The following is a 26,381-nucleotide window of genomic DNA, read 5'->3' as shown; positions in this document are numbered from 1 at the left end:
TACAAGTTATAGGTCTATAGTTGGAGCATTACAATACCTAACTTGGACCAGACCTGATATATGTTTTGCTGTTAGCCAAGTGTGTCAGCATATGCAGTCCCCAACTGAAAACCATCTTGTGGCTGCTAAGAGGATATTGAGATATCTAAAGGGTACTCTTCATCATGGTCTGGTTTTTAGACAAGGTGATGTGTTTCTCACTGGTTACTCTGATGCTGAGTGGGCTGGTGATCTTTCCACAAGCAAGTCTACTGGTGGCTATATAATTTTTCTTGGGGCAAATCCTATTGCTTGGTCAGCAAAGAAGCAAACAAGTGTTGCAAGGTCTTCAACAGAAGCTGAGTACAGAAGTCTTGCCCAATGTGCTGCTGAATCTGTTTGGATTTGCACATTACTAAAAGATCTTCATATCTTTCTTCCTTCTGCTCCTTCCTTGTGGTGTGATAACATCTCAGCTTTATCATTAGCTTCTAATCCTGTGTTTCATTCCAAAATGAAGCATTTGGCTATTGACTTTCACTTTATCAGAGAATTGGTCTCTTCAAGTCGATTAAAAGTGTCATATATCAAAACAAGTGCTGAACCTGCTGATGTATTCACTAAGGCTCTACCCTCTCCAAGATTTCGTGATCTAAAGTCCAAGCTGAAAGTGCTCGAGAGTCCCTTTCATCTTGAAGGGGGGTAATAGTCATAGTGTTAATGGAGTGTAAGAGAAGTGTAAGGAGAGTGTGTGTTAATGGAGTGTAAGAGAAGTGTAAGGAGAGTGTTAGCTTTAACCTTTCTTATTATTGTGTTGTAGTTTAATATTGTGTGGCCTGTCACACTATAACCTAAGCTCCTAACAACCTAACCACCCATAACAAACTCTCAACAGACTCTCAACTAACTCCTATATATATTTGTAAACTCTCAATTCTAAATACAAGTTTTCATTTCGTCTAATACAAAGAACCCAAATTCCCTACTCTTATTCATACTACAGACGTGCTGAAATTCAAAATGCACAACCACATTTAGTGCATCAAAGCAAGCCGGCCCATGTCCCTCAACCTCTTTATCTATTACTCCATTCCATTATATTACATTGTTATGGAATGATGTTCATATCCCTCAACCTCTTTACCCACATCGGGATACTTTTAAGCGTGTCCGCGTACCCAAAAAACCCAAATTCCCTACTCTTATTCATACTACAGACGTGCTGAAATTCAAAATGCAAAACCACATTTAGTGCATCAAAGCAAGCAATTTCCTCCATTTTCGTCTTAAAAAGATTATTCTCTTCAACAATAGCATCCCATACTTCCCCTTTCTTCTTAATCTCATCTACCAAATCAAATTCCTCATCTCCATCTAACGGCCCTAAAGGCTCCACATCAAACACTTGGCCAAGTACTTTCCAAACACTCTTCCAAGTAAAAACATCTCCATTTGTACAATTAAATGCTTGGTTCTTCGCGGTGTCCGTCACGGCCGCCCATATTTGTTGTTCTGCAAGTACACGTGTATCTGACATGTCACAAAAGTGCTCCCCCGTGTATCGGGTACCAGGATACTTGAAAGGTGTACCCTCGTACTTGCATATTGTAGCGTAAATTGCTAAGGTGAGAAGGGCGTTATAAACACTTCTCGAAGATGCACCTGTGATGATAGACGACCTGTGGACTGACCACGTTAATGATGATGAAGAAGAAGCATATGACTGTAAAAGATCTTCAAGGGAGTAATAGAAATTTGGGTACGGGAGTCGATCTGCATCCTCGTGAAATGGAGAGTCGGGTTGGGGGAGTCGTGTTCCGTGAACCGGGTCGAAAATTGGACCCATATAATGTTTAGTACCTGTTTGGAGAGTAATATGACGAAGTCTAGAAGTCGACCGATCTGAAGTCAAGACATCAACATGACGGAATTGACGGCAACGTTGGACTCTTCATTTTCGCGGACTTGAATTGCTACCCAAAAGACATGGGTGACTTCATGAGCAATAGGCGACAAATAACGATTTGTTTCTTCGAAGTTAACGGTGTCAAAGAATAGATAACGATCGACGAGAGAAGAAGGGAACCAGGTAGGTTTGGGACGACGAGCTACACCATAGACAGTCCATGGGCCACCGAGAGCGTTGGGCTTCTTCAGAGCTTCAGCTAGACCCAAACCGGCCATCCCCGTTACACCGACAACTAGTGCTACCGATTTATGATGATTTTGGGCCGTTACTGAGTTCTTTATCTCCTCCATCTCTGATTGTGTTTGTTGTTTCTTCGTTTCTTTCTCCATTTTCTTTGTATTTGTAGAATAAAGAAAGTGTTGTAATGGTCAGAAATGCTTACACATATAGATAAACACCAGGATTCTGGCTCACTAACCCTTTTTGTCTTTATTGGCGGTGTCTAAAAGGACAGATGAAAGTGGACTTTAAGTTTCCCAATACCATGAATCTACTGATAGACTGTCAATATCGGTAGAGATGGTATAATCTTGGGTTATTTAGTAAAGACCCCCCACTTATTTAGCTATATTAGAGAACCACCCCCAAAAACGATTATGCTTTAGGGGTTACCCCCATTCTCTATTTATCTTATATTTCATTATCTTATATTATTTATTCTAATTTTTATTGCTTTCTAGATAAAAATGCTAAAACAATAGGAAATTAGTTTGAAAATAAAGCTAAAATCCGATACCGATAAGGTTTTTGGACGCCCGAACCTCATGGGCAGACATACCTAATACTACAACAAAGGGAGAGTATTAATACTGAAAAGTGAGCACATGGAGTTACACATATCCCTTGTATGTGTAAGTTGTAACTAGTATGAGTGGTGAGCTTCGGCCTTCGTAAGGAAGCACCACATCCTTGAATGTGAGAGGTGGCTACAAGTCTTTTCTCCTGAACGCACCTCATCCTTTCCTCCTTAAGGATATTACATAGGCTACTACATAAAACCTAATAGCTCCGTGAGAATAGTTTATGGGCAGTCACACAATTTCCTATAACAAATTATATTTGCAGGTAGGAATTAAAATAGGAATCCCTTAAAATTGCATGCAGGAAGAGTGAAAACAACGGAAAATGATCTAAGAGCAGCACTGATGGCAGTCGACTGAAGTCGAAAATCAAAATTTCACCCTCAGCCGACTGCTCCAATGAGAGTCTATTGGGGCTGAGCGGAGGCTCAACCCTAAGAGCACCCTTCAGTCGACGCAGAGTTTTGGGTCCGCTGAAGGTGCACACATGACCGTTGGGACTCGCCAATGGTCATGTGTCCTGTGTTGGATTTGATCCAACAACCAAAGTTTTTTATTTTATATTTTTAAAATGTAATTTTTATTTTCTTAAACAAAATTAATTAGTTTTAATTTTTTTCTAAACTCTAACAAAAACTCATGCACTAGTATTAAAATAGATTACTAATTAAACTTTTATGTTAATAATCCAACGACCCAAATCAATTCATTGTAACAGTTGGGTATAAAAAGTGGAAAATTCAAAATCTGAAAACCTACACAAGAGTTTTCATATACACAAATTTAATGACATTAGAGTCTTTTTTTTTTGGAAACTGACTACGATGAACGATAGTCATTACAATGGCGTTGATACATCAAAGATGTGATAAGCACGATATCGCCAAATTTAACAAGAACAAGCCTAAAACCCAACTAACTATGACCTAAAGCCCAACTACATTATTTATACCATAATAATCTCAAATTCAATAACCCAAAGATTCCACCTCCTCTGGGGATTAAACTCGGGACCTCCAGAGACTTTTGGAGTATATGTCAACACTTTAACCACGCGGGCAACAAGTGTTGACATTAGAGTTGAATTTGGAGACTGAACTAAACGTTGGCAAAAAGTGTGGACTAAATTTAATTTAGCTCCCAGGGTAAAATACTTTATATGGAGAATTCTTCATGATGCACTTCCAACAAAAATCAAGGCTCTCAAATATATCGAACCAGCTTCACGTCTGTGTTCTATGTGGCATAAGGAAAATGATGATCTAGATCATTTGTTTATGACTTGTAAAGTGGCGAGGGAACTCTGGTTATGTTCCCCCTTCAGATTACGGGTAGATGGAGATTAGCCTTTTAATAAATTAAATTGTCATTGGATACAAGAAGAAGAAGATGAAAACAATGTTACTCTCCGATTTTATGTGGCTTGGTTCCTGTGGAGAGCTAGGAACAAGTGTGTCTTTGAGGGAGAGAAATCGAGTTGTTATAAGATTACCCATGAAGCATCGGCTATGCAGTTGGCTTTTCATGGTACATTTATGAATCCCTCAACGTCAGTAAGAAGAAATGAAGAACAAGAGGTCACAATTTGGGCTTCACCTGATAGAGGGAAATTGAAGATCAACTTCGATGCAACATTTTCGAAAGGAATAACTGATTTGGCGGTTGTGTGCAGAAACGAGTATGGGAAATTTGTATTGGCTTCTACAAACACTATTAGTACTTCCTCGGCAATGGAAGCCGAAGTTAGGGCTGCCTACTTGGCAATTGAGATGGCTCTACAATTGCCGGAGTATGAATGTGTTATTGAAGGCGATGCCTTAACTATTATTAAAGCTTGCACAGGAGAAGAAAAAGACATTCCATGGAAAATTAGATCCATATTAATGAAAATCCAAAGAGAAAGTATACGGCTTCATGGTTGCACCTTTACATTTTTGCTATCGTAATGCAAATCAAGTAACACACTGTTTAGCAAAGAATTCGACACTATTGAATTTATTTTAAGAAGGGAGATCATCGAGACTCCCTCTTGCATTGTAAGCCAACTGACGGCAGATAAAACCAAATATTTGCTCGAGTAGCTAATAAAATCGGCAATATCCCCGTTCATAAAAAAAAAAAACAAATAAAAATAAACGTTGGACATATTTGTAATTGAATTCATTGCCTGAGGGTATTTTAGGACTTAAAAAACCAAACCCTAAATCAATCGGAACCCTAATATATTAACCCTAACCTTAGAGAAATGGAAGTCTTTCAGCCGTTCTGAAACATTTGGAGAGACAAGTTCCACAAAAATTTAAGGTAATTTTATTCTGTTCAATCTCTCAAATTTTCACTACGTTTTTGCGTATTTGGTGTCTGTATGATTCATACTCTTTAACTTCTCTCGCAGATTTTCATTTTTGTATCTTCTAACTATTTCATGCTTTCAATTGTTGAATACCATTTTGTTCTTCTCGTCTGAAACCCTATTATTTAACCTAATGCTAACTTTGTACTTCTTTTTTAAATGACTTAATGGAAATCAAGCGAAGAAATATTTAATCTATCTGTTGTCCATGGTGTACTGATCTAATTAGCTTAGGTTTATACTTTTCGGTTTAGAAAACATCCTAGGGTTTAAGTTGGTATGATGTAGAAATCAGTGGTAAAGTTGCAGTTAGGGTTTTATAGAACTCGACCCCTACTTGATATAAAGTGAAAACTATTTCGTCATCGTCATTTATCAGTGTGGTTGTCAAAATTAATTTATTGTTGTTTTAGGGTTTTGTGAGATTTCATTATTACAGTAGTTTCTTTTTATGAATCTTACTGTTAATAATTGGTCTTTGTTTTGCTTAGATCAATTTCAATTTTTCTTCAATTGATAACTACTTAAATCTAGCTTTTACTACAATTTTGTTAAGAATATGAAAGATTTCTGGTAATTAACAAATCTTATAATGTCAGGTAAGAAATGGTGAAGCACAACAATGTTATCCCAAATGGTCACTTTAAGAAGCATTGGCAAAACTATGTGAAAACATGGTTTAATCAACCAGCACGAAAGACAAGGAGACGGGATGGTATGTGCTCTGAAGTTTTATGTTTTCTTCTTCTCGTTCAGTGGTGTTCGCACGATTTTGTGTATTTATACGGCATTTGGTTAAATTTGCAGCACGACAGAAGAAGGCCGTAAAAGTTTTCCCTAGGCCAACTGCTGGAGCTCTTCGCCCCATAGTGCATGGTCAAACTCTCAAGTACAACATGAAAGTCAGAGCAGGAAGGGGTTTCTCTCTTGAAGAATTGAAGGTTTGGATAATAAACGTTCTCTGCTTAATCATAATCCTGCTTATAAATATGTCCGTTCAACTTGATCTTTGTGGTTTGATTAGTCTTTTACTAATATCATCAAAATCTGATAGAATGAAGTGCTTGGAATTTCAATTTTGTAGGCAATTTTTTTCTTCTTATAGCCACTATCTCATGCTTAATTTCGTCCACTAAATCTGTGAAAGGAGAACCTTGTTGCACATTCTGAGTTAGAATATAAGATATAGAAAGTTCAGATATTACATTTTTTCCTGACTTAAAGAGTACCGTATATTGCCTACTGATAGTTTTCATGTGTTAAAGATTATTCAATGATTTCAATCTGATCATGGGATCTTCTTCTTGGGCTACAGTACAAGTGTGACGTGAAATGCTGATTATTGGAACTGTCTTTTCATGAAGGTCAATGTGTTTCCAGATTGCGGCTATGGTTATAATTGATATTGATTTGTTTCTATGTTATAATGATTTAATTTTACAGGCAGCTGGAATCCCAAAGAAACTAGCACCAACTATTGGTATTGCTGTTGACCACAGAAGAAGAAACAGGTCATTGGAGGGTCTCCAAGCTAATGTCCAGAGGCTGAAGACATACAAGGCTAAGCTTGTCATTTTCCCAAGGCGTTCAGGCAAATTCAAGGTAAAAATAGATTATTTAATTGACAGAATCGGTATTCGTTCGGAATGTGATAACTATTTTTCCATACTATTTTGTCTATTTCTACATTTATAAAGCATTCATTAGCCGTTTCAAAAATTGAAATATAAGGCTAAGCTTATCAGCAACTAATTTATGTGTCTTTATTTTTTTTTTCAGAATGGTGACTCAACTGCAGAAGAGTTGGCATCAGCTACTCAAGTACAAGGTGACTTCATGCCTATTACCCGTGAGAAGCCAGAGGTCGAGCTTGTGAAGGTAACAGAAGAAATGAAGTCTCTCAAGGCTTACCAAAAGCTTCGTTTGGAGCGTACCAACAAGCGCCACATGGGAGCAAGGCTGAAGAGAGCCGCTGAGGCCGAGAAGGAAGAGAAGAAGTGAAGTGCTAAAACTTCAGGTAGCTGAACTTGTTTGAAAAAATAGGTTCTGGTAGCGACAAAAAACTTAAATTTTGTTTTGATTATTGCAAGGGAGTTGGTTTTCAAATATTGGTTGCAATTTGATGTTTTGAAAGTATTATGTTAGGCTAATATATGATGGTTATGTATTTCACACAATCAATCAACTGTCTATGTAGATTAGTCTTGTTTTAGTTGATTTTTGTGCCAAGTCAGGACTGTGATCTGACTTCAGCTCTGAATTAACACGAGTTAGGGTTGTTGTCTGTCTCTACTTAGATTGCTGGCTTCAGTTCTATGCAAGCCTTCAGGTGAGTCAGATTCAGACCATGAGATAAAATACACCACTATGTTGGACTTGGCTGCAATATTTTAACTAGTGTTAATGTTATGAACCATTGGGCACCTGGCTTTTAATATTAGGTTACATCAAGAACTAGAAATGGGAAAAAACAAAACCTTTTTGATTTTGAGATGCGCTCTTAAGAATCATTATATTTAATATTGAATTTATGCACCTTGAAGAGTAGGATGTTCAATATGGTTCAGAGGTCTCACTATAAATGTATTAAATGAATAATTTCGATAACTAACATTATTAAAAATATCTTGGGACTTGTAAGGCCTTTCATGTCTCAAAACTGAGTTTTTGGTTTCAAAATTAGTTTGTATTTTGTTTTATGGTGGGGTGGTTGTGGTTGAGGTATGGTGGTGCCTGTGGTGTACTGAGGGGCGGTGGTTGCTGTGATAGTGGTGGAAGTGCGGTTGCAAAAGTGTGGTTGAGGTATGGTGGTGCCTGTGGTGTACTGAGGGGCGGTGGTTGCTGTGGTAGTGGTGGAAGTGCGGTTGCAAAAGTGTGGTGGAGGTGTTGTTGTGATGATCATTGTGGTGGGAAAGGCGTGGTTGAGGTTAGTTGCGGTAGAGCGGAAGTAGATGAGAAAAAAATCGTAGTTTTGAGACATCCGAAGTAGTGAGAGAGATGAAAGTGGTGGTGAAGATGAATTGATGAGGAAGATGAGGGGGTAAAAGACAAATAGATCAAGTCAATTTGGGTCAAATTTTGATGAACCAAGTCTTCATGCCCCCAACCAAAACTGGATACTCCCACTCACTGACTGTTTTTTAATGTCGAATGAGGGGTTCCTCTTTGTACGTGTACGAACCACACACCTGACAAAATTCCAAACAACCTTACTTTCTCTACTTTCATCTCTCGTTGGAAAATCTTGCCGCCGGAATCTTAATCATTTTTCGAAGGGTCCCTTTACTTTCTCCTCTTCCTTCCCTCTCTCTCCTGTCCCTGGTAAAGGGGTTCATCCCCTTCGTCAGAGACAGAAGTGAAAGAGAGAGAGGGTAGATAAGAAGGAAGAACAAGAAAGAGGTTTTTGTTATAAATCAATCATATATTGGTGGTGAGACGGAGTGTGGTGCTTCTTTTATAGAAGTTAAGCACCCTTTCCTAGTTTCCTAGTGAGCCCTTTTAAAACCATGAAGTCCAAGTGTGCCAAAGCGGACAATATCACTAGCAACCCAGAAGGCTGGTCCGCACCATCCTATAACACGTTATCAACATGATTGCTCTGTGATGTGGTTTTGGGAGGACGTGTTGTAAAACAATCAACGTGTTGTAAAACAATCCCACTTTGGTGGTGAGACAGAGTGTGGTGTTCTTCTTAAGAGATTAAATATCTTTCCCTAGTGAGGTCTTTTAAAACCGCGAGACCCCAGGTAGACCTAAGCGAACAGTATCACTAGTATTCCAGAAGGCTGGTCCGCACCATCCTATAACTATTTTTTGTTTGAGTTATGGCAACCTTTCTCGTTTTGACCAAAATTTGGGGCAAAATATATTGGCCTTTATAAGAAACTACATTACCTTTAAAACTTCCCACATTTTTTTGTAAGTTTGGGCTGCTTTAAGGGCCCATAATAAAGTTCTTTTGAGCCCATGAGGCCCAAACATCGAAATTACGATGATCTTCGTCCCCCTCCAAAATTTCTCACATTATATCTGAATGTACCCGATAAACCTTGCCTTTTCCCTCTCTGTATTCAGGAAGCCGGAGAACAAAATGAAGAGAGAACTTTTGCTCTCTCCTTCAAACTAAACCTCCATTAAACCCTAGAAAAATGCCTGAAAACCCTAATTTCAACTTTACTTCTTATCTCTAATTAAAATCCTAGTTATCGTTTCTTATTTCCCCCAATTTCCAAATGGAATCCACTCTTTCTAATCCATTTTTGGCCAACAATGGTGTTCCACCATTTTCCCCTTTATCCAGGGAAGATCTCTTGTTTAAATCTTCCTCCAGCTTCGTTTTCAATCCCCGTGTTTTTCGAAGAAAACAGTGTTGTAGTGATAGTAGAAGAAGATTTAGTGTAAAATGCTCAAACAAACCTCACAATTTCATCCAAATAAAGAGAAAATTCAGTGACTTTATCTCTATTGAATTTTCTAGCAGCTCAAAATCTGATAATTTTCGAAAAGGAGGTGAAAATCTATTGGAATCTATACGAAAACCAATTGTATTGGCATTGTTTTGTTTAGCTGTTGGTTTTATCCCAATTTCTAAATTTCAAAGACCTGTAATGGCTGCTGCTTCAGTAGGAGTTATGAACAGAGAAGAAACTAAGAACAAGAAGAAGAAGGAATCACAGTGGAAAGATCATGAGTTTTCGGGTTATACCCGAGAGTTATTGGGGAAAGTTTCCATTGTTATTGAGAAAATTGAAGAAGTTAGATCTTCTAAAGGAGATATCAAGCAAGTTGATTTAGCATTAAAGGAGGTCAAACTGAAAAAGGAAGAACTTAAGGGGCAAATTCTTGATGGGTTGAATTCTGAGCTGAGAGAATTGAGGAGAGAAAAAACTGATCTTGTTAAGAAATCAAAGGAGATTTTTGACTCGTTTTCGAAAAATAAAAGGGATTATGATATGTTGGTAAAGAAAGTTGATGGTGGAGAAGAAGTGAAGGAACAGATAGCTAGATTGGATGAGAGTATGGGTGAGGCTGAGAAAGAGTATAATGAGATTTTGGAGAAGGTTAGTGAGATTGAAGATATAATGTTGAGGAAGGAGACAATGGCTTTGAGCATTGGAGTTAGAGAGCTTTCGTTTATTGAACGAGAAACGGAGCTTTTAGTAGAGAAATTTAACCGTGAACAAAGTCTTCGGAACATAAAAAGGTATTGCTTTCTTACTCGTGTCGGAGGTATACTAGTTGAAGTTATTCGTAGGAAGATATACTTGAGCTCTATAGTATTGCCTACTTGTTAAGTAGAAATAATGTACTCTTCTAGACATACTTTCACATTATTCATAGTTTTGTGCATGCTGATTTTGCATGCCGAGTTTAAGTCTTAGAAAGGTCTTCAAAACATACCCTCCGAATTTCAACTATCGTTGTTGAAATCTGATTTCACTTTTGAAATCCGAAGGCCAAAATGCGCTAGTGATAGTTCGCTAACTCTAGGCAATGAACTATGTAAAGAACTGCAAATTGCATGTTTTGTTCCTCACACATTGAGGGATGATAACATTGTTTGGATTGATAGATATTTAACTAGACAATGATGTTTTTGGTTGCAGTGTGCCTAAAACTACTACTAAAATTCTCTCCAAGTCAGATATCCAGAGGGAACTAGAAAGTGCGCAAAAGTTATACTGGGAACAAATGATACTGCCTGCTGTTTTGGATGTTGATGATTCTGAACCTCTTTTAGATCGGAATACTAACGATTTTGTGGTAAATATAAAACAAGCTTTTAAGGAGTCAAGAGAGTTCCAAAAAAAGGTGGAAGCTCGTATAAGAAAGAAAATGAATAGGTTTGGCGATGAAAAACGCTTTCTTGTAACCACTCCGGTAGATGAGGTTGTAAAGGGTTACCCAGAAGCAGAACTAAAATGGATGTTTGGAGATAAAGAGGTTGTTCTTCCCAAAGCTGTACGCTCAAACTTGCTACATGGGTGGAAGCAGTGGAGAGAAGAAGCTAAGGCGGACCTGAAAAAGAATTTGTTGGAAAATGTCGAAGATGGGAAAAAGTATGTGGCTCAAAGACAGGTAGGTCGAGCGAGAGTTACTTCCTTATCTTTTTGAATGAGTACACCGAAATTATACTGATGATGTTTGGTATCCTACATTTGCTGGCGGTTCTGATCCTTCATTTGTCTCCTAAATCCTGATTATCAGTTACTTCAGATTGACATAATTCAGATTATTATTTTTGATTACTCTTTTTTTGATGGCTGTCTTTTTTGATAGCTTTGTCTTTTTTGATGGCTCTGTTGGTTAGTTTGTAAGTGATGTATTCTTTCCCTTATATGAGATGGCATAGTTAAATTATTTAAATATTTCAGGAACGAATCCTTCTAGAGAGAGATAGGCTGGTTGCCAAAACATGGTATAATGAAGAAAAGAAAAGATGGGAGATGGATCCAGTAGCTGCTCCTTATGCTGTTTCCAAGAAACTTGTAGACCATGCCCGCATTAGACATGATTGGGGTATCATGTATATTTCTCTCAAGGGTGATGACAAGGAATATTACGTCAATATCCAGGTCCCAATCGCATATTTAATTTGACATCTTCATATTTTTCATGTATATATCCCTTTTATGATTCTAACATTACTTGGTACAGGAATTTGACGTTTTGTTTGAAGATTTTGGAGGATTTGATGGACTCTATCTTAAAATTCTAGCTTCTGGTATACCAACTGCTGTACAGTTGATGTGGATCCCATTCTCTGAATTGGACATGCGCCAGCAGTTTCTCCTGAGTACAAGGCTTATTCAGCAATCCTTTCTTGGATTATGGAAGACTGGAATTGTGTCTTATGTGAGACATTGGTGTCTTGAGAAAATAAAAAATATTAGCGACGATGTAATGATTATGATTGTTTTCCCCATTGTAGATTTCATCATTCCTTATCCGGTAAGAGATTGCTAAAAGTAGAAAAGCTTTTCTATGTTTCTTCTTTTTCATTTCGAGTCCTTTTTTCTAAGAAACAAAAAAATGCATTTTATTGTAAGAGAATCACAACTTCTCATTTGATGATGTTAGAATATGTCTCATTCCAGGTAAGGATGAACTTGGGAATGGCTTGGCCAGAAGAAGCAGATCAAACTGTCGGATCTACTTGGTACTTGAAATGGCAATCGGAGGCAGAAATGAGTTTCAGATCCAGAAAGGAAGATGGCCTCAAGTGGTTTCTTTGGTTTTTAATTAGAAGCGTGATTTACGGCTATGTGTTGCTTAACATTCTCCGCTTTCTGAAGAAAAATGTTCCACGAGTTCTAGGTTATGGACCTTTACGTAGAAACCCAAATGTGCAGAAGTGGCGAAGAGTGGTATAGCCTCTTCTCTGAATCTAGTTATTGCCTTGAATTCTTTTACTTAGTTGGTAATTTGGTAATGACAAATAACAAAAATCAGTCTGAGTAAAGTTTCAAATTAAGGTGAACTCTTCCTCTGAAAACGTCATCATGTTTGGAGTTTATCATATGATGTTTCACACAAAAGAAAATGTGGCATTGATCTAATATAAAATGTTTATAGAAATCCAATGCTGTGCAAGATTACAGTACCCCTGCCAAACTTCTGTTGATATATGTAACATTCACACAAAAAGATGGTCTTCTCTTAAAAAGTTCAGTGTGATACGATGATACTATCAGTTTCCAGAAGAACGGAAAATATACATAACGTGTTAAAATACTTCTTCGACAGATCCTAGCATGGCAGCCAGTTTGTGCTCTATCAGTGTTGCACGCTGATAGTTGTTGAAGCAATGACCCGGAATAACACTAACTATAAGATCATGTGACTAGAAGTTCAATAACTCTACTTAGTCGTTTTATTTTTCTAAATGCATATTGATTATGTGCAAGGTGGATCAGTAGAATTGCAGATAGAACAAGCTTTAAGTGTTTCCAATTTAATGAAGGTTATTAAGGTCATATTTGTAGACTGTAAGCACTCTTGCTCATCCAGTGATCCAGTAATCGGTTCGAACATCTGGTAGCTGCAACCTTGCAATTAGAAATCGGAACTCACCGTACTCTGGTATCTCATAAAATATAGAAAACAAGTAGAAAACTAGAAACCATATCTTTTTTCTTTCTTCCTTCTTTCTTTTGGGACTTCTTGCAAAATCACCATTAGCTCTTGATTTATCTTCAGTTAGTTACTTTGTTGCACTACCTAGTTTATCAGTTGCATCACTTGGTTTTCTTTTTTAGTTGTGACTTCTTTGGAAAGCTGGCATTATAGTGCTCATGTTCATTTCTTTCTTGCAGAAATCTTACTTTAACTTTAGGCTACGTAGAATCATCCAGAGGAAAAAGGAGGGTGTCGATCCCATAACATCTGCTTTTGATACAATGAAGGTTCGAATGCGTATGCCTTTTGAAGTCTCATTCATGATATTTACAGTAGCTTCCAACCAAACAACTCACAATCATCTTCTGTAATTTACAGAGAGTAAAGAATCCTCCTATAAGGTTGAAGGATTTTGCTAGTGTTGACTCAATGAGAGAAGAAATCAATGAAGTTGTAGCATTTCTACGAAATCCCAGTGCTTTTAAAGAAATGGGTGCACGACCACCACGAGTACGCTAATCAGGATAATGCTCTCCAGAGATCACTTCCCCTTTATTTGTTCTTAGTTCCTATTCATTTTAATTTTCAGTTATTGCATAATTGATTAACCCATTAAGTTTAGTGTTCTATTTTTAGCCTTCGTGGTTGCAAGTGTCACTTCAGACTGCTCATGACTGCGTTTTTGTGCCTATCTCGTAATGAGACTTTGTGACTTTATAAGTGAAATGGGCCCAAATAGAAAACTGATTTCATAATAAGCATTTTCCTCTCCACTATTGAGCGAGACATTTGAAGTTCATTTTTACCAATTATTATTGCAGCTTAAATGGAGAACGTAATTTGAATTTAATATCTTTGACTCAGATTGGCAGTTATGGGTTCTGCAACGTCCCAGTATCTCAGATGACACTATTGATCAATCACATTGAAGGGTCTTCATGGTGACTCTACATTTACCTCTTAAGTTGAAGCTAGAACTGAAGTTGTTTACCATATACATGTTACGTCGACTTTGGATAGCAAAGCTTGACTAGTTATATTAGCTGAGAAATACTGGTCAGTGAGTGGCTGAAACTAACTTAGAGTACAATAATAAGATTGAGAATCCAAGTAGATGGAAAGAGACAAGGAAAATGAAGTTAGATTTCTCAATCTAAAGAATAGAAACGTCCTGGAGTTTAGGGATTGATTAACTGAATTTCCACCACTAGGATGCGTGCCTATTGTTTCCGCTACTTCTGTTCATTTCAATAATTGTGCTACATGTAATAGTTTTTGATAGTTGTGGTGCCAGTGCATGCTCGGCCGCACTTTTTGTAACAATTTTTATTCTTACATTGCAGGGAGTTCTCATTGTGGGTGAGAGGGGGACGGGGAAAACATCCTTAGCAATGGCCATAGCTGCTGAAGCTAGGGTTCCTCTTGTTGAAGTTAAATCCGAACAACTTGAGGCTGGACTGTGGGTTGGCCAAAGTGCATCAAACGTTCGTGAATTGTTTCAGAATGCAAGGAGCATGGTTGGCCTCTATAAACTTGGTTATCAACTTCACTATGCAAATATTTTGCATGATGATGTTCTTCCAGCAAAATTCTAGAGTATATTTGTGTCACTACTCACTATTGTGTTGTTCTGTTGTTTTGACTTATGAGGTTGTATGTTTTAGCTTAACCCGATCTCGAAATTATTTTGATATAGTTGAATATTTATTAACTTACTATTGAGAAATTACAGAATTATTTAAAGTTTATTTTCATTCTCATAGATGGACTACACTTTTCATATCTATTTCGTTGAATTGCCACATTGATGCTACTTGTAGGCACCAGTGATAATCTTTGTAGAGGATTTCGACCTGTTTGCTGGGGTTCGTGGCAAGTACATCCATACTAAAGATCAGGATCACGAGGCTTTCATTAATCAACTTCTTGTGGAACTTGATGGGTAGAACTCATATCTCCTTCTCTTGTATTTTGTTTGGATATTGTACTAACTACTAATATTAGTTATACATTAGAAGAATAAGTGATCAAGTTAAAAGCAATTATCTAGCATTTATATACATCTTAATAACTCGGTATACATTCTACTTAGTGTTTCTGTCACTCATTTTTGAGATTTGGTCTGTCTATAAAAAGAGAAAATCAACAAGGCAATTATCTCAATATTGAATATAAGAATGTGCAGTCGCTCTTCACGGCTAGGGCCCTCACTTATGAGAATCAAGTATGCTGCTCCTTGCTCAAATCAACACTATCAGCACTCAGCAGATGCAACTAACAACGCTGTTCTACTAGAACTCCAGATGTTTATAACAGAAAATATGCGAAGGCGAATCTCAATATGGACATTAAACTTAATCTCTTGTCGTTTATGGATTGCTTTCATCTTGTCTTTTCTGGCTCACTTAAAGCAAGCTTTTCCTAGTTTTGTTTGCTATGATTTTCAATGCCTCCTTTCAGAAATTTGTTTTACTTTGTGCAGGTTTGAGAAACAAGAGGGGGTTGTTTTGATGGCGACCACCAGAAATCTTAAACAAATTGACCAAGCTCTACAAAGGCCTGGTCGGATGGATAGGGTATTTCATCTTCAAAGGCCAACTCAAATGGAAAGGGAGAAGATATTACAGATAGCAGCAAAAGAAACTATGGAGAGTGAACTCGTTGATTTTGTTGACTGGAAGAAGGTAACTTTGACCAATTATTATCTAGGTGTATAAGCATGGTCATCTGGAATATTCTATGCATTTGGAGAGTTATGAAGATTTCTGTAACTGTTAATATACTATTTGCTCTATACATCTGTTCTAAATGGGTAATATGCTCTTGTCCCAGGTTGCTGAGAAAACAGCGCTTCTACGGCCGATAGAGTTAAAACTTGTTCCGGTGGCCTTGGAAGGCAGTGCGTTTAGGAGCAAATTTCTTGATACTGATGAACTGATGAGCTACTGTGGCTGGTTTGCAGTAAGAAACTAAGAAACTGTAGATAGTTGTTTTTGGCTCAGGCTGAACCTATGGCATTAGCATGACAAATATATTAGTATAACTTACCCTAGCTTTATTTTATTTCCATTGCTAGGTTTTAAATACCATTGTTATGTCCCCTGAAAATGTACATTCCTCAGATGTTCTTACTTATACATCTGAACACAATAAATACTTTTAGACATATCTATTCTAATTAACATATCTATTAGATTATTCTTGCTATTCGAACTGTTTACCTCTATCCATCTCATCATGGGTACCCCTTGCTCTGTATCTGTAGACCTTCAGTTATGCTGTTCCTAGATGGATGAGGAACACCAAGATTGTCAAAAGTGGCAGCAAATGGCTGGTAAATCATCTTGGCCTGGCATTGACAAGGGAAGATATGCAGAATGTGGTGGATTTGATGGAACCATATGGTCAGATAAGCAATGGAATGGAACTTCTAAACCCTCCACTTGATGTAAGAAGCTAAACGTGCTTCTTTTTCTCCTACTTGTTGTTCATTTTCTTTCTCTTCTTAACTGATATATGGTTTGCTTATCAGAAAAATAAAAAAGAAATTGTGGCTTTGACCAAGTAAATTGTGTAGTTGGTGGTTCTAATATAGGCACCTGTATCAAGTTCTCCAGACAATGGAGTACATCTCGACTAGGTTCCTCACAACAAGGGTGCATGTATTACTGCAGGCACATCCTGTGATCCTTGTGAACTTACTCAATATTAAAAAATCTCTATTCTAAAGAACCATCTCTTCCTGGAGACTAATATTTTTCATTCATCGCTTCTCTGTTTTCTTCAAGTAAGATATGAGCTACAAGTTCACAACTAAAATTTCATATCTAAGTACAATTGGAATTATTTCTATATTTGTACTTACTAGACTGCTTTAGGAGTATTTATCATTGCAATTTTTTGTTTGATGTACTTCTTTTGAAAAATTAATTGGAGGTTCCCTACACCTACCCATGTTCTTTAGAGTATTTCCACCTCTTATGATAATCCATTGCTTGTGTTCCTTTGAACTTTCTTTTTGATTAGTTAGTCACAAAAAGTCGAACTTCTTGTTGTTGTTAGTGGAATTTGTATCTAATATACGGTTGGAAATAACTTAATCTTTATGGTTTTCCAGTGGACAAGGGAGACCAAGTTCCCACATGCTGTCTGGGCCTCTGGTCGTGCTCTAATGGCTCTTCTTCTTCCAAACTTTGATGTTGTTGATAACATATGGCTTGAACCATTTTCTTGGGAGGTTAGTTCTTCTCTTCTCTTCTTCCTATTTCGCATACTTAAAGCCCGCGGTTCTTATGTGTGTAAAGTTCTTATTAACATCAGGTCTAGTTCCTCTAAGAACAGATACAGTAACACTTTATGCGTGGGTGTACCGTCATTGAAGTCTTTCATTCCCTTCTACTAAGTGTATTAATCTTCAGATTGGATCATCTAATGATCTGACCATGCAGTTATGTTGATAGACAACTTCGAAGAGTCTAATTAATGGAATGGTCCTAAGTCTTCTTTCTACAGGGAATTGGATGCACGAAGATTACAAAGGGTAAGAATGAAGGTTCTGTGAATGGAAATGTAGAGACAAGAACATACCTTGAAAAAAGGCTTGTATTTTGCTTTGGCTCATATATTGCTGCTCAAATGCTACTTCCATTCGGGGAAGAAAATTTTCTTTCATCCTCGGAACTCAAGCAGGCACAAGAGGTAAATGTTATTCTGCTGCGTTTATGCAACTGCTGGAGTGTAACATTGCCTATTCGTTTCATTTTTACTCTAATCCAGCCTGTATTATAGTTCAATATGATAACAGCTTTAACTTTATCTGACTTCCGGAACAGATAGCAACAAGGATGGTGATTCAATACGGATGGGGCCCTGATGACAGTCCAGCTGTTTACTATAGTAGCAATGCGGTATTTACCTTTCTTGGGTTTCCTAAATTTCTTTTAAGTGCATTTCAGTAGGGTTTCAGATGCTGTTTTGTATCCTTATTTGGACCATCAGATGTTTTTTAGTTCAACCCAGACTTACTACAGATAGGTTTTCCATTTCATAACTTGTGAATAACATCATGAGACTGAACCATTCACTCCTTCGATGTGTGAAGGTAGGAGAGGAAGTTCACAAAAGCACAAACTGAAGTTAATAAAACACAAATTGTATTTGAATACCTCCACTTGGCATTAATTCAGTTATTGTGACATGCTTGGTTTTACCTCATAATTTTCTTCCTCAACCCAGTAAAGCTTATGGCAAATATGGTACATAAAAAATCTCGAACGATGAAATGATGGTGGATAATACGTATACTTTTACTCCAAATAACATTTTCTCCTACTAGCTTAACTTGTATACTTTCTAAGCTGGTTGATTGGTGCTACTTATTCTTCAATAACACAGATGACAGCCTTGAGTATGGGCAACAATCACGAGTATGAGATGGCCGCTAAAGTTGAAAAGGTATAATCGTGTGTTCACATAGATGTACTCTCTCTCTCTCCCTCTCCCTCTCTCTCTCCCTCTCTCTCTCTCTCTCTCTATATATATATATACATATGTTTTGAAGTGCTTCCCAAAAGGAAACCAAAAGAAAATGTAGCAGAATAGAAAAGCATAATATTTGTAACATTTGTGTTGCTTTCTCGAGGCTTGTCACATCTACTATTCGTCTAAGTGTTTCCTGTTTATGCAGATGTATAATTTGGCTTATGACAGAGCTAACGAGATGCTTCAAAAGAATCGCCGGGTGCTTGAAAGTATTGTGGATGAATTGCTTGAGTATGAAATCTTGACAGGAAAGGTAAAGAAAGCCTAACTCTGAGATCCTTCCATGTGAAAATAACAACTTTTGATAGTTGCATCCAGTCTAACTCAAAACCTTCGCATCTTACGTCTCTTTCTTAGTAACATCTGAATCATCTTATCAGGATTTGGAAAGGATTTTCGAAGAAAATAGTGGGATTCAGGAGAGAGAGCCATTCTTCTTGTCAAAATCGAGTATTAAGGAGGTATGCTCTCCAACTCCCAACTGAACTATGTACCAATATATTCTTAGTTTGTTTGATTCTAAAAGCATTGACTTGCTACAAAAGTTCCCGATGCCAGCATGTAAGGTTCACGATGACAACCTAGAACCCCTTGATCTGTTTTTATTCTTCCGATGAGTTTTATGTGTTTAAGATAGATATATCAAAGCTCAAATTCCTCAAAGAAATGATTAAAACCCACCTGACCTGAAGAACTATATCTCATTTTCTTCTGTTATTTTGTTCCTGTTAAACAATAGATTAGGAAAAGTTATTGCGAAATTTAAATAACTAGGTCTTGTTTACGCAGCTTCCTTCTAGCAGCTCCTTCGGCAACGGAGATGCATCTGGTATTACTCTTTTAGGTGCGACGACATAGAAATGCATCAGGTTTAAGAAAGTAACCTCTGAGAAACAGCAGAGTGAAAACCGATTCAACATTTGCCGATGTGGTCTTTGAGTAAGATTCATCTTTTTATTCCCCTTTGTTTTTCTCCTTGAGAATGTAGAGTTCTGAGATCAAAATGTTTGTGTCAGAAGCGGCTTTTTTTCTTTCTTTCGTATAAGCATTATTTCTTCTAGAAATGTAAATTATTAATCAAATCTTTGATTTTGTAAGATAGATCTTGATGTGTATTGTACAAGTCTTCAATTCTTCAAAGAAATGCTTTAAAAGAGAGGAAGAAAAAGTGAATATTGAGATTGACTGAATGCCACGCAAAGGGGTGACCTAGTACTCCAGGAAGGTTGAAGCCCGACACTGTGATACTTCTACTTTTTCATTTCTGTAATTCAGTAGGGGCCAATAGTTATTATCATATTCGGATAGATAGAAGTCAGACGATCGGTACATAAACCAAAGCTAGTAACAAAAACACAACGAATAAACGAGTGGTTACTGAGGCAACTAGTCTAGTGAACCTATTCAATTGCTTTATCGCAATTTGAACAACTCGAGAGCGTGTTTGGTTGATGTAATTGACAGTCTTGACATTATCAGATTGGGGATGTAGCTCAGATGGTAGAGCGCTCGCTTAGCATGCGAGAGGTACGGGGATCGATACCCCGCATCTCCAAATTCGATTGGTCTTTTTGTTTATTTCCGTTTTCTAACCTACAAATAGAGGGACTGTTGATACAAAAAGTAGCAGGGTGTTTGGTCTAGTGGTATGATTCTCGCTTCGGGTGCGAGAGGTCCCGAGTTCGATTCCCGGAACACCCCCTTTCCTTTTTGATTTTGTAATATATCCCACAACCACCCACTTCTGCCATTTATTTCTGAAGAAACTAATTTCACACCCACCGAGGGTAGGGCCACCGAGGGTAGGGGGGATTTTCTTTTCTGATAACACACCCCTTGTATCACAAATCAAAACGACGATCAATATAGAGAGGAAAATTTTCACAAATTTTACGTACACATTCAATATAGAGAGGAAAACGACGATCAAACTTCTCTTTGGGTGACATTGCTTTGAACCCGTTAAAAGTAAGTGAAAGCTTGTTTCTTCGGAGAATTTTCACTAGTAACGGGGAACATTCATAATATGCGAGGAATGATACTTTTTGTACTTGGGAGAAAGTGCACCTTGTGTTCTCAACTATAACAACAACAGGATGTGAAGGCCCATGCACTCTTGCTCACTGTACCATGCTGGCGTATAAATATTTTCATAGTTTGGTGAAAGATGGGGATGCTCGTGCAATTGTACAAGCTCTATTCTTTCCGCTTGCAGACTCTCTTTGGGGTTGTTGGTCTCTTGTCTCTTACATACGTACGCATGTTGGCCACGCATCATAGGGTAATTGGATTTCTTTTACTTGTTGTCTACTAGTTGTAGAATGTTACCCCCATTTTTCCTTCAGAATGATTTCACTCTCTCTCTCTTTCAAAGATAATATCGAAAATAATGAACGAAATTCTATGTTTTGCCAAGAAATTAAAATACTAAAAGGCAAAGGGATAAAAACAGACAATTCAATACTTCAGTATCAAAATATCTTATAAGTCTTTTTCTAATTAAAAGTTAGAATCTCGAAGTAAATAAGAAAAATGTAGCTGTAGGAATCAGAAGAGTTTGAAGAACCAGAACAGTTTGAATAAGGAATATAGCAACAACAAAAAAGAACACTACTCATAAAAGCTCCTGGGATACCACTACTCTACCTCAGCTCGCCTTATAATAAATGGTTCTGATCGTTCATGACATATTTGAAATCAAAATTATCGGGAAGAAATTTGTTCCGGTTCTATGCAAAGACCTCCTTAATCTTTGTCCTCTGATCTTCTGTTAGTGATGAAGGGAAAAGAACTTCAAAAGTAACATATAAGTCTCCTTTCTTTGAGCTAAAATGCAAAGGCATTCCTTCCCCTTTGAACTTCTTCACTTCCTTGGGTTTAGTAACTCCCTGGCGATAATCCGTGTGTTAACTAGTTGTGCTTCTAAAAAGTGTTCAAAATAAATGCCATGGATAAGTGAACGAAGAGAATTTGTTTACCTTGGAGCTGATGTCCACTAGATGCTCGTCAAGATGTTTGATGTTCTTTTCAAATCCAACAAGAGCTTGTACCTAAAAAAAAAGTGGATTCCTCAGACAGTGGGAAGATTACTTTTCCCGATTGCTAACCCATTGGAGAGAGCGACAGAGAGAGTTTTCAAACAATAGAACTAAAGGAAAGAGTACCAAGGTTATTGTAACAGTTGTGTGAAGGTCATTTCCTTCCCTTCTGAAGATATCATGGGGGGCAGTCCGGATTTTAAACTGCCAAAAAGGACAAAGAAAATGTTTAATATTCAAATTCGACATCGGCAGTTCTAGGTCCAAGTTAAATTGAACGGGTGGACAAAACCTTCAGATCTCCAGCCTCCCCATCTATTTTAGGCTCACCATCCTCATAAAACGAAACCTCCTACAACATGTCAAGACAGAGTATTCAGGGTTGTAGTATACAAGTAAAAAAAGTAAGCTTTCAGGTAATCGCAATACATAGAATATAAGTCTGAAAAACAGGTTACACATGAAGGTGAAAGACCCAAACCACAGCAAGAGCAAAAGTAACAAATATTTCGGCTATCTCCAAGTTCAGAAACCCAAAAAAATTACGCGTGCATTTAAGGGACAGAATGGTTCAAAAGATGGGAATTACAAGCGTATATTATAGGCAAGACTACAAATGGAGAATCAGACATTGTGTGCTTGTGGCGAGAGTGTAACACAAAGTTTCTCAACTGATCAAGACAAGACACGGAGCGCAAATAGAAAACTAGAAATATGAAGTACAAACATCTGGGAATCAAATTCTGCAACAGAATGTTGTACGTTACACTACTTCTCAAGTTCAAAGAAATTAAAGATGGCAAATATGACACATTAAATCCGAGGCTATAAAACAAGAATTACATGCTCCCTTCAGCTTCAACATGAACAGGAAAAAAGATTTTGTGCAAAGAGGATGAACAGAAAGCAACAAGTATATGCTATAAATATCTAGTCTAGTACTAACAAATAAAATAATCAAAGATATACGAAAAATTAGTTGAAGTTATAAAGCTTACTTGGCCATCTTGCATTCCTTTCTCAATATCAACTGTGATAAAATACCCCTCCCTTGCATATTTAACATTTGGACATTCTTCGCAGACCTGAAGACAACATCATTAAAACATGAAGATGATATAAATGACATGAAGACGTTAAATTTTTTATGTCGTTATAAGTTTGAAAAGATTTTGACATCTGAGTGAAATACCTGCTCTGTCATTTGTTGAAACATCCCAGGACCTATTTGCCGGTGGTAAACCTCATTTCGGCAGTTGCAACGCCTTTTACCGGGTGCTGGCTTTAAAACGTTTTTCTCTCTCCATACCTGATAGATTCATCAATATTAACATTTAACAGATGAACTGGTGAGAGGTGATTTTATGGGCCTAACTGATTGAATTGTCAAATGTCATTTTCAATGTTCTAAATGAGAGTGAAAAGCTATAGAAGATGACAATGAGGTAAAACTCGTTATAAATTTTTCAAGCCACAATATTGAAATCACATAGTCATGAATAAGTTTCAAACCATCTATAAGTAGGTTTTGTTTCAGCGTGAAGAGAGTCAGTACCTTCAAGGTACCACCCATGTATAAATCTTCCAACGAAGCATCCAAATCAACAATAACATCATCGCCTCTTGCAACCCTCTCTTCCTCTTCTTCTCCACCTCCACCAAAGAAACTAAACGGAAAATTCATCTAATCAGCAAGGCTAGACAGCAAAATCCAATACTTTTGAACTTACAGAAGCACAGACACAATAGAAAATGACCATGTTAAAAATAATTAAAAACAGCAATAATAAAAAAGAAATAAAACAGACAATTTCATCTTAGAGTGCCAAGTGGACAAAGAAACATTAAGTCTAAAACTACGAGAAAAGAGTCAGGTTGTCGGAGTAACATGACAAAGATATGTAATCACTATTCACTATCACTTCCTTTTTCTTAACAAAATAGTAAATCCATCTGCCAAGGGCCAGACCCACCCAATTCTCTAAATTGGAGGAAAAATGAGAACAAAAACGAAGAAGTGCTCTCAGTGTTCAATATATCCATAACCTCGCCACTTCGTTCTAAGCATGCAACTCGTTACTGATCAATTTTCAAGTAACAAAAATCCCATTTTAAGTAAATAACCTAACTCCTTATCACAAGAAAACACCATTTCAAGTAACCTAACCTAACACCTTCATCAAAAAAAAAAGTAAATAACCTAACTCCTTATCACAAGAAAACAGGATTTGTACCACAAAAAGCAAGCTAATCAGATCGAAATAAAAACTTACGAGCTAAAGATGTCTTGCATATTCATCCCTCCACCTCTTCCACCACCACCCGCGTGTTGCTTTAAACCCTCTTCACCGTATTTATCGTAAATATTCCTCTTTTCTCGATCACTCAACACTTCATATGCTGATAAATGGAGGGTTTTGGAGTTACATCAAATGTGTGCACAACATTGTAAAGAACTAAACTAAAAATTATACATATTAATGGTTTCATTGTTTAACCCTAGATGGCTAGATAGTAATAATATGAACTCAACAAGAATTAGTAGAATTTGTATAAAATCATTAATCATATATGCGTAGTAATTACCATTGCTTATCTCAGCAAATTTCTTGTTAGCTTCTTCATTTCCCTGGTTCTTATCAGGATGATATTTCAATGCCAATTTTCTATAAGCTCGTTTGATTTGTTCATCTGAAGCACCTTTTGAGAGTTGCAATATATCGTAATAGCTTTTCCTACATGAATTCAATCACAAGCTCAATTACAATCTAGAGAGAGAGAGAAAGATGAACTTAGCTCAAGTAAATGAATCATACCCTCCAAGAACAGAAATGGCATATGAAATAACGAAAATGAATAACAGAAATCGAGCAATTTGATTCTCCATTTTTAAATCTTTACTACTAATATCAGGAGAGATTTGAATCTATCTCTCCTTTTAGAGAAAAATCTAGGGTTTAGCTATTAGATCTAGGGCTGGATTGAATGGAGAATCATGAACAAGAGAAGATCGCAGATTCAGAGTAATTTCTAGGGTTTTATATCTGGGAGAATTTCTTCTTCTCTTGTGTCGCAGATTAAACTGACTCCGATGTCAAAAGCCCCATCTTTTATTGCCACGCAAGCCTTCCGGATCCAGTTTTTCCTGACGTGGAAATCCCAATCAGATTACCACGTGGAATTTCTGTAGTATTAATTATTTCGATGTCAGCATAAAAACAATAAGAATTTAGCATAGATTCATTGTCACTTCCTTCCTACTAATCATCAGAGTGGATGGAATAAATGGAGCTCGCTTCAGAACTCAAGTGGCAGGTCCAAGAGAAAGGTGGCCAATATATGGACGACCAATTTTTATATATGGACAACTATTTTATGTGGACAAATAAAAAGATTGAAATTTTTTATATGAACAGCAAAATTTAAGGGGACATCACTCTATTATTTTTCAATCTTCTCCTTTAAGAATTTGAGATTTTATTCCAAGTCCTTTCTCTTTTCTTCTATAAACCCTAGACATTCTTCTTCTTCAACACCCACAAATTTGTAGAGAGGGAAACCTTGGAGAGACATTGTATTTTTGGATCAAAATCTACTTCTCTTTTCTTCCAATTTTATTCTTCTTCATGAACCTTAGAACTCACTAGAATAAAACAAAAAAACTTAGAAAACTGAATATTTGGATCAAACAAATCTGCTCGTGTTTCTTACAAAATTGCATTCAACATCGTCAACAACTACCCACAGTGCAACTTCTCCTTACATAATCGCCAAGTGGGTCTCTCATTTTCTTTGAATTCCATGAGCTGGACTGTTTTTGCTGGTGTGGCATTTTCTGATGTTGAAGGGTCACTAACAATGGCTGGAACCCCTAAGTGCACTTTTAAATCCTTCAAGACAGTTTCAATGAGTATGATCATTATCATGTATGAATGGATGACAACCTTTCTCGTAAGATGTGCGCTGAAGTAGGACTCCCTTGTGGCCTTGTGAAGGAAGTCTAAACATATGTGATAACTTACATATTTCCAGTTGGGAACCAAATGAACAACCTAGTTAGAGAAAGAGATAGATTGGTAATGGTTGATTATGGAAGAATAAGAAATTAGGTTTTTTTTAATTTTAATTAATGTTTTTGTTATTGGTCCACAAATTATTAACTATTACTAATAAAGTTTTATGAAGTTGTCCTCTTATTAAATCAAAGTCAAGTAAAGCAAACATAATTGACTCGTATCGGGCCCAATAATAATTGTCCATATAAAAAAATTGGTTGTCCACGTATTGCCCACCAAGAGAAAATCATATGATTCAACTTATTGTTTATTTGAATCAAGAAGGCGGTTTAATTTCTATCTTTTTTTTTTTTGATGAAGAGGTTTAATTTCTATCTAGTCATATTTGTTTTCATTTTTGAGACAGTGTCTTGCCATTCAAACCATCATAAACCTCTTTTAGATCTGTAGCTTTTCCTATTTTTCTTCCATATCTTACGTACAACATTTTCAATGACAAAATATCTTATGTTGTCCGCATTAATTTTATCATAGATTATACATGGTTATCCCATTAACCTTATATAA

At 37.0% G+C, this 26,381-nt stretch overlaps 3 protein-coding genes, 2 non-coding genes and 1 pseudogene across 5 annotated transcripts; 4 read left to right on the top strand and 2 right to left on the bottom strand.

The window, feature by feature from the left end:
• Window positions 1-1,048: 1,048 nt before the first annotated feature.
• Window positions 1,049-2,305, bottom strand: LOC147559554 ((S)-8-oxocitronellyl enol synthase pseudogene; annotated as a pseudogene).
• A 2,611-nt stretch (window positions 2,306-4,916) lies between these two features.
• On the top strand, window positions 4,917-7,313 carry LOC147559553 (large ribosomal subunit protein eL13y). The gene is made up of 5 exons (XM_086661444.1): window positions 4,917-5,052; window positions 5,701-5,816; window positions 5,909-6,042; window positions 6,545-6,703; window positions 6,881-7,313. Exons 2-5 carry the CDS (start codon window positions 5,708-5,710, stop codon window positions 7,100-7,102), a joined length of 624 nt encoding a protein of 207 aa, XP_086517570.1. The 5' UTR covers window positions 4,917-5,052; window positions 5,701-5,707; the 3' UTR covers window positions 7,103-7,313.
• A 1,756-nt stretch (window positions 7,314-9,069) lies between these two features.
• Window positions 9,070-19,928, top strand: EMB2458 (FtsH extracellular protease family). The gene is made up of 19 exons (XM_086661443.1): window positions 9,070-10,304; window positions 10,708-11,179; window positions 11,476-11,676; window positions 11,759-12,052; window positions 12,199-12,468; window positions 13,417-13,506; window positions 13,598-13,729; window positions 14,563-14,736; window positions 15,040-15,161; window positions 15,702-15,903; window positions 16,052-16,180; window positions 16,485-16,667; window positions 17,337-17,456; window positions 17,732-17,917; window positions 18,052-18,126; window positions 18,614-18,673; window positions 18,906-19,013; window positions 19,141-19,221; window positions 19,550-19,928. The coding sequence occupies exons 1-19, from the start codon at window positions 9,334-9,336 to the stop codon at window positions 19,616-19,618; spliced, it is 3,939 nt and encodes a 1,312-aa protein (XP_086517569.1). The 5' UTR covers window positions 9,070-9,333; the 3' UTR covers window positions 19,619-19,928.
• A 314-nt stretch (window positions 19,929-20,242) lies between these two features.
• TRNAA-AGC (transfer RNA alanine (anticodon AGC)) lies at window positions 20,243-20,315 on the top strand. The gene has a single exon. It is a non-coding gene; the product is annotated as a tRNA-Ala (tRNA).
• Window positions 20,316-20,389: 74 nt separating this feature from the next.
• On the top strand, window positions 20,390-20,461 carry TRNAP-CGG (transfer RNA proline (anticodon CGG)). The gene has a single exon. It is a non-coding gene; the product is annotated as a tRNA-Pro (tRNA).
• A 742-nt stretch (window positions 20,462-21,203) lies between these two features.
• LOC147559549 (dnaJ protein ERDJ3B-like) lies at window positions 21,204-25,053 on the bottom strand. The gene is made up of 10 exons (XM_086661442.1): window positions 24,615-25,053; window positions 24,385-24,533; window positions 24,072-24,198; window positions 23,354-23,465; window positions 22,991-23,107; window positions 22,797-22,883; window positions 22,091-22,150; window positions 21,925-22,002; window positions 21,739-21,810; window positions 21,204-21,648 (listed from the first exon to the last, which is right to left on the bottom strand). The coding sequence occupies exons 1-10, from the start codon at window positions 24,683-24,685 to the stop codon at window positions 21,490-21,492; spliced, it is 1,032 nt and encodes a 343-aa protein (XP_086517568.1). The 5' UTR covers window positions 24,686-25,053; the 3' UTR covers window positions 21,204-21,489.
• Between the last annotated feature and the right edge of the window lie 1,328 nt (window positions 25,054-26,381).

This window comes from Eschscholzia californica, unplaced genomic scaffold (assembly GCF_041429995.1).
Source record: "Eschscholzia californica isolate CP2 unplaced genomic scaffold, dmEscCali1.0.p SCAF_2, whole genome shotgun sequence".
Lineage (NCBI taxonomy): Eukaryota > Viridiplantae > Streptophyta > Magnoliopsida > Ranunculales > Papaveraceae > Eschscholzia > Eschscholzia californica.
The sequence above is the reverse complement of the archived record's forward strand: the minus strand, read 5'-3'. Positions and strand labels throughout refer to the sequence as shown.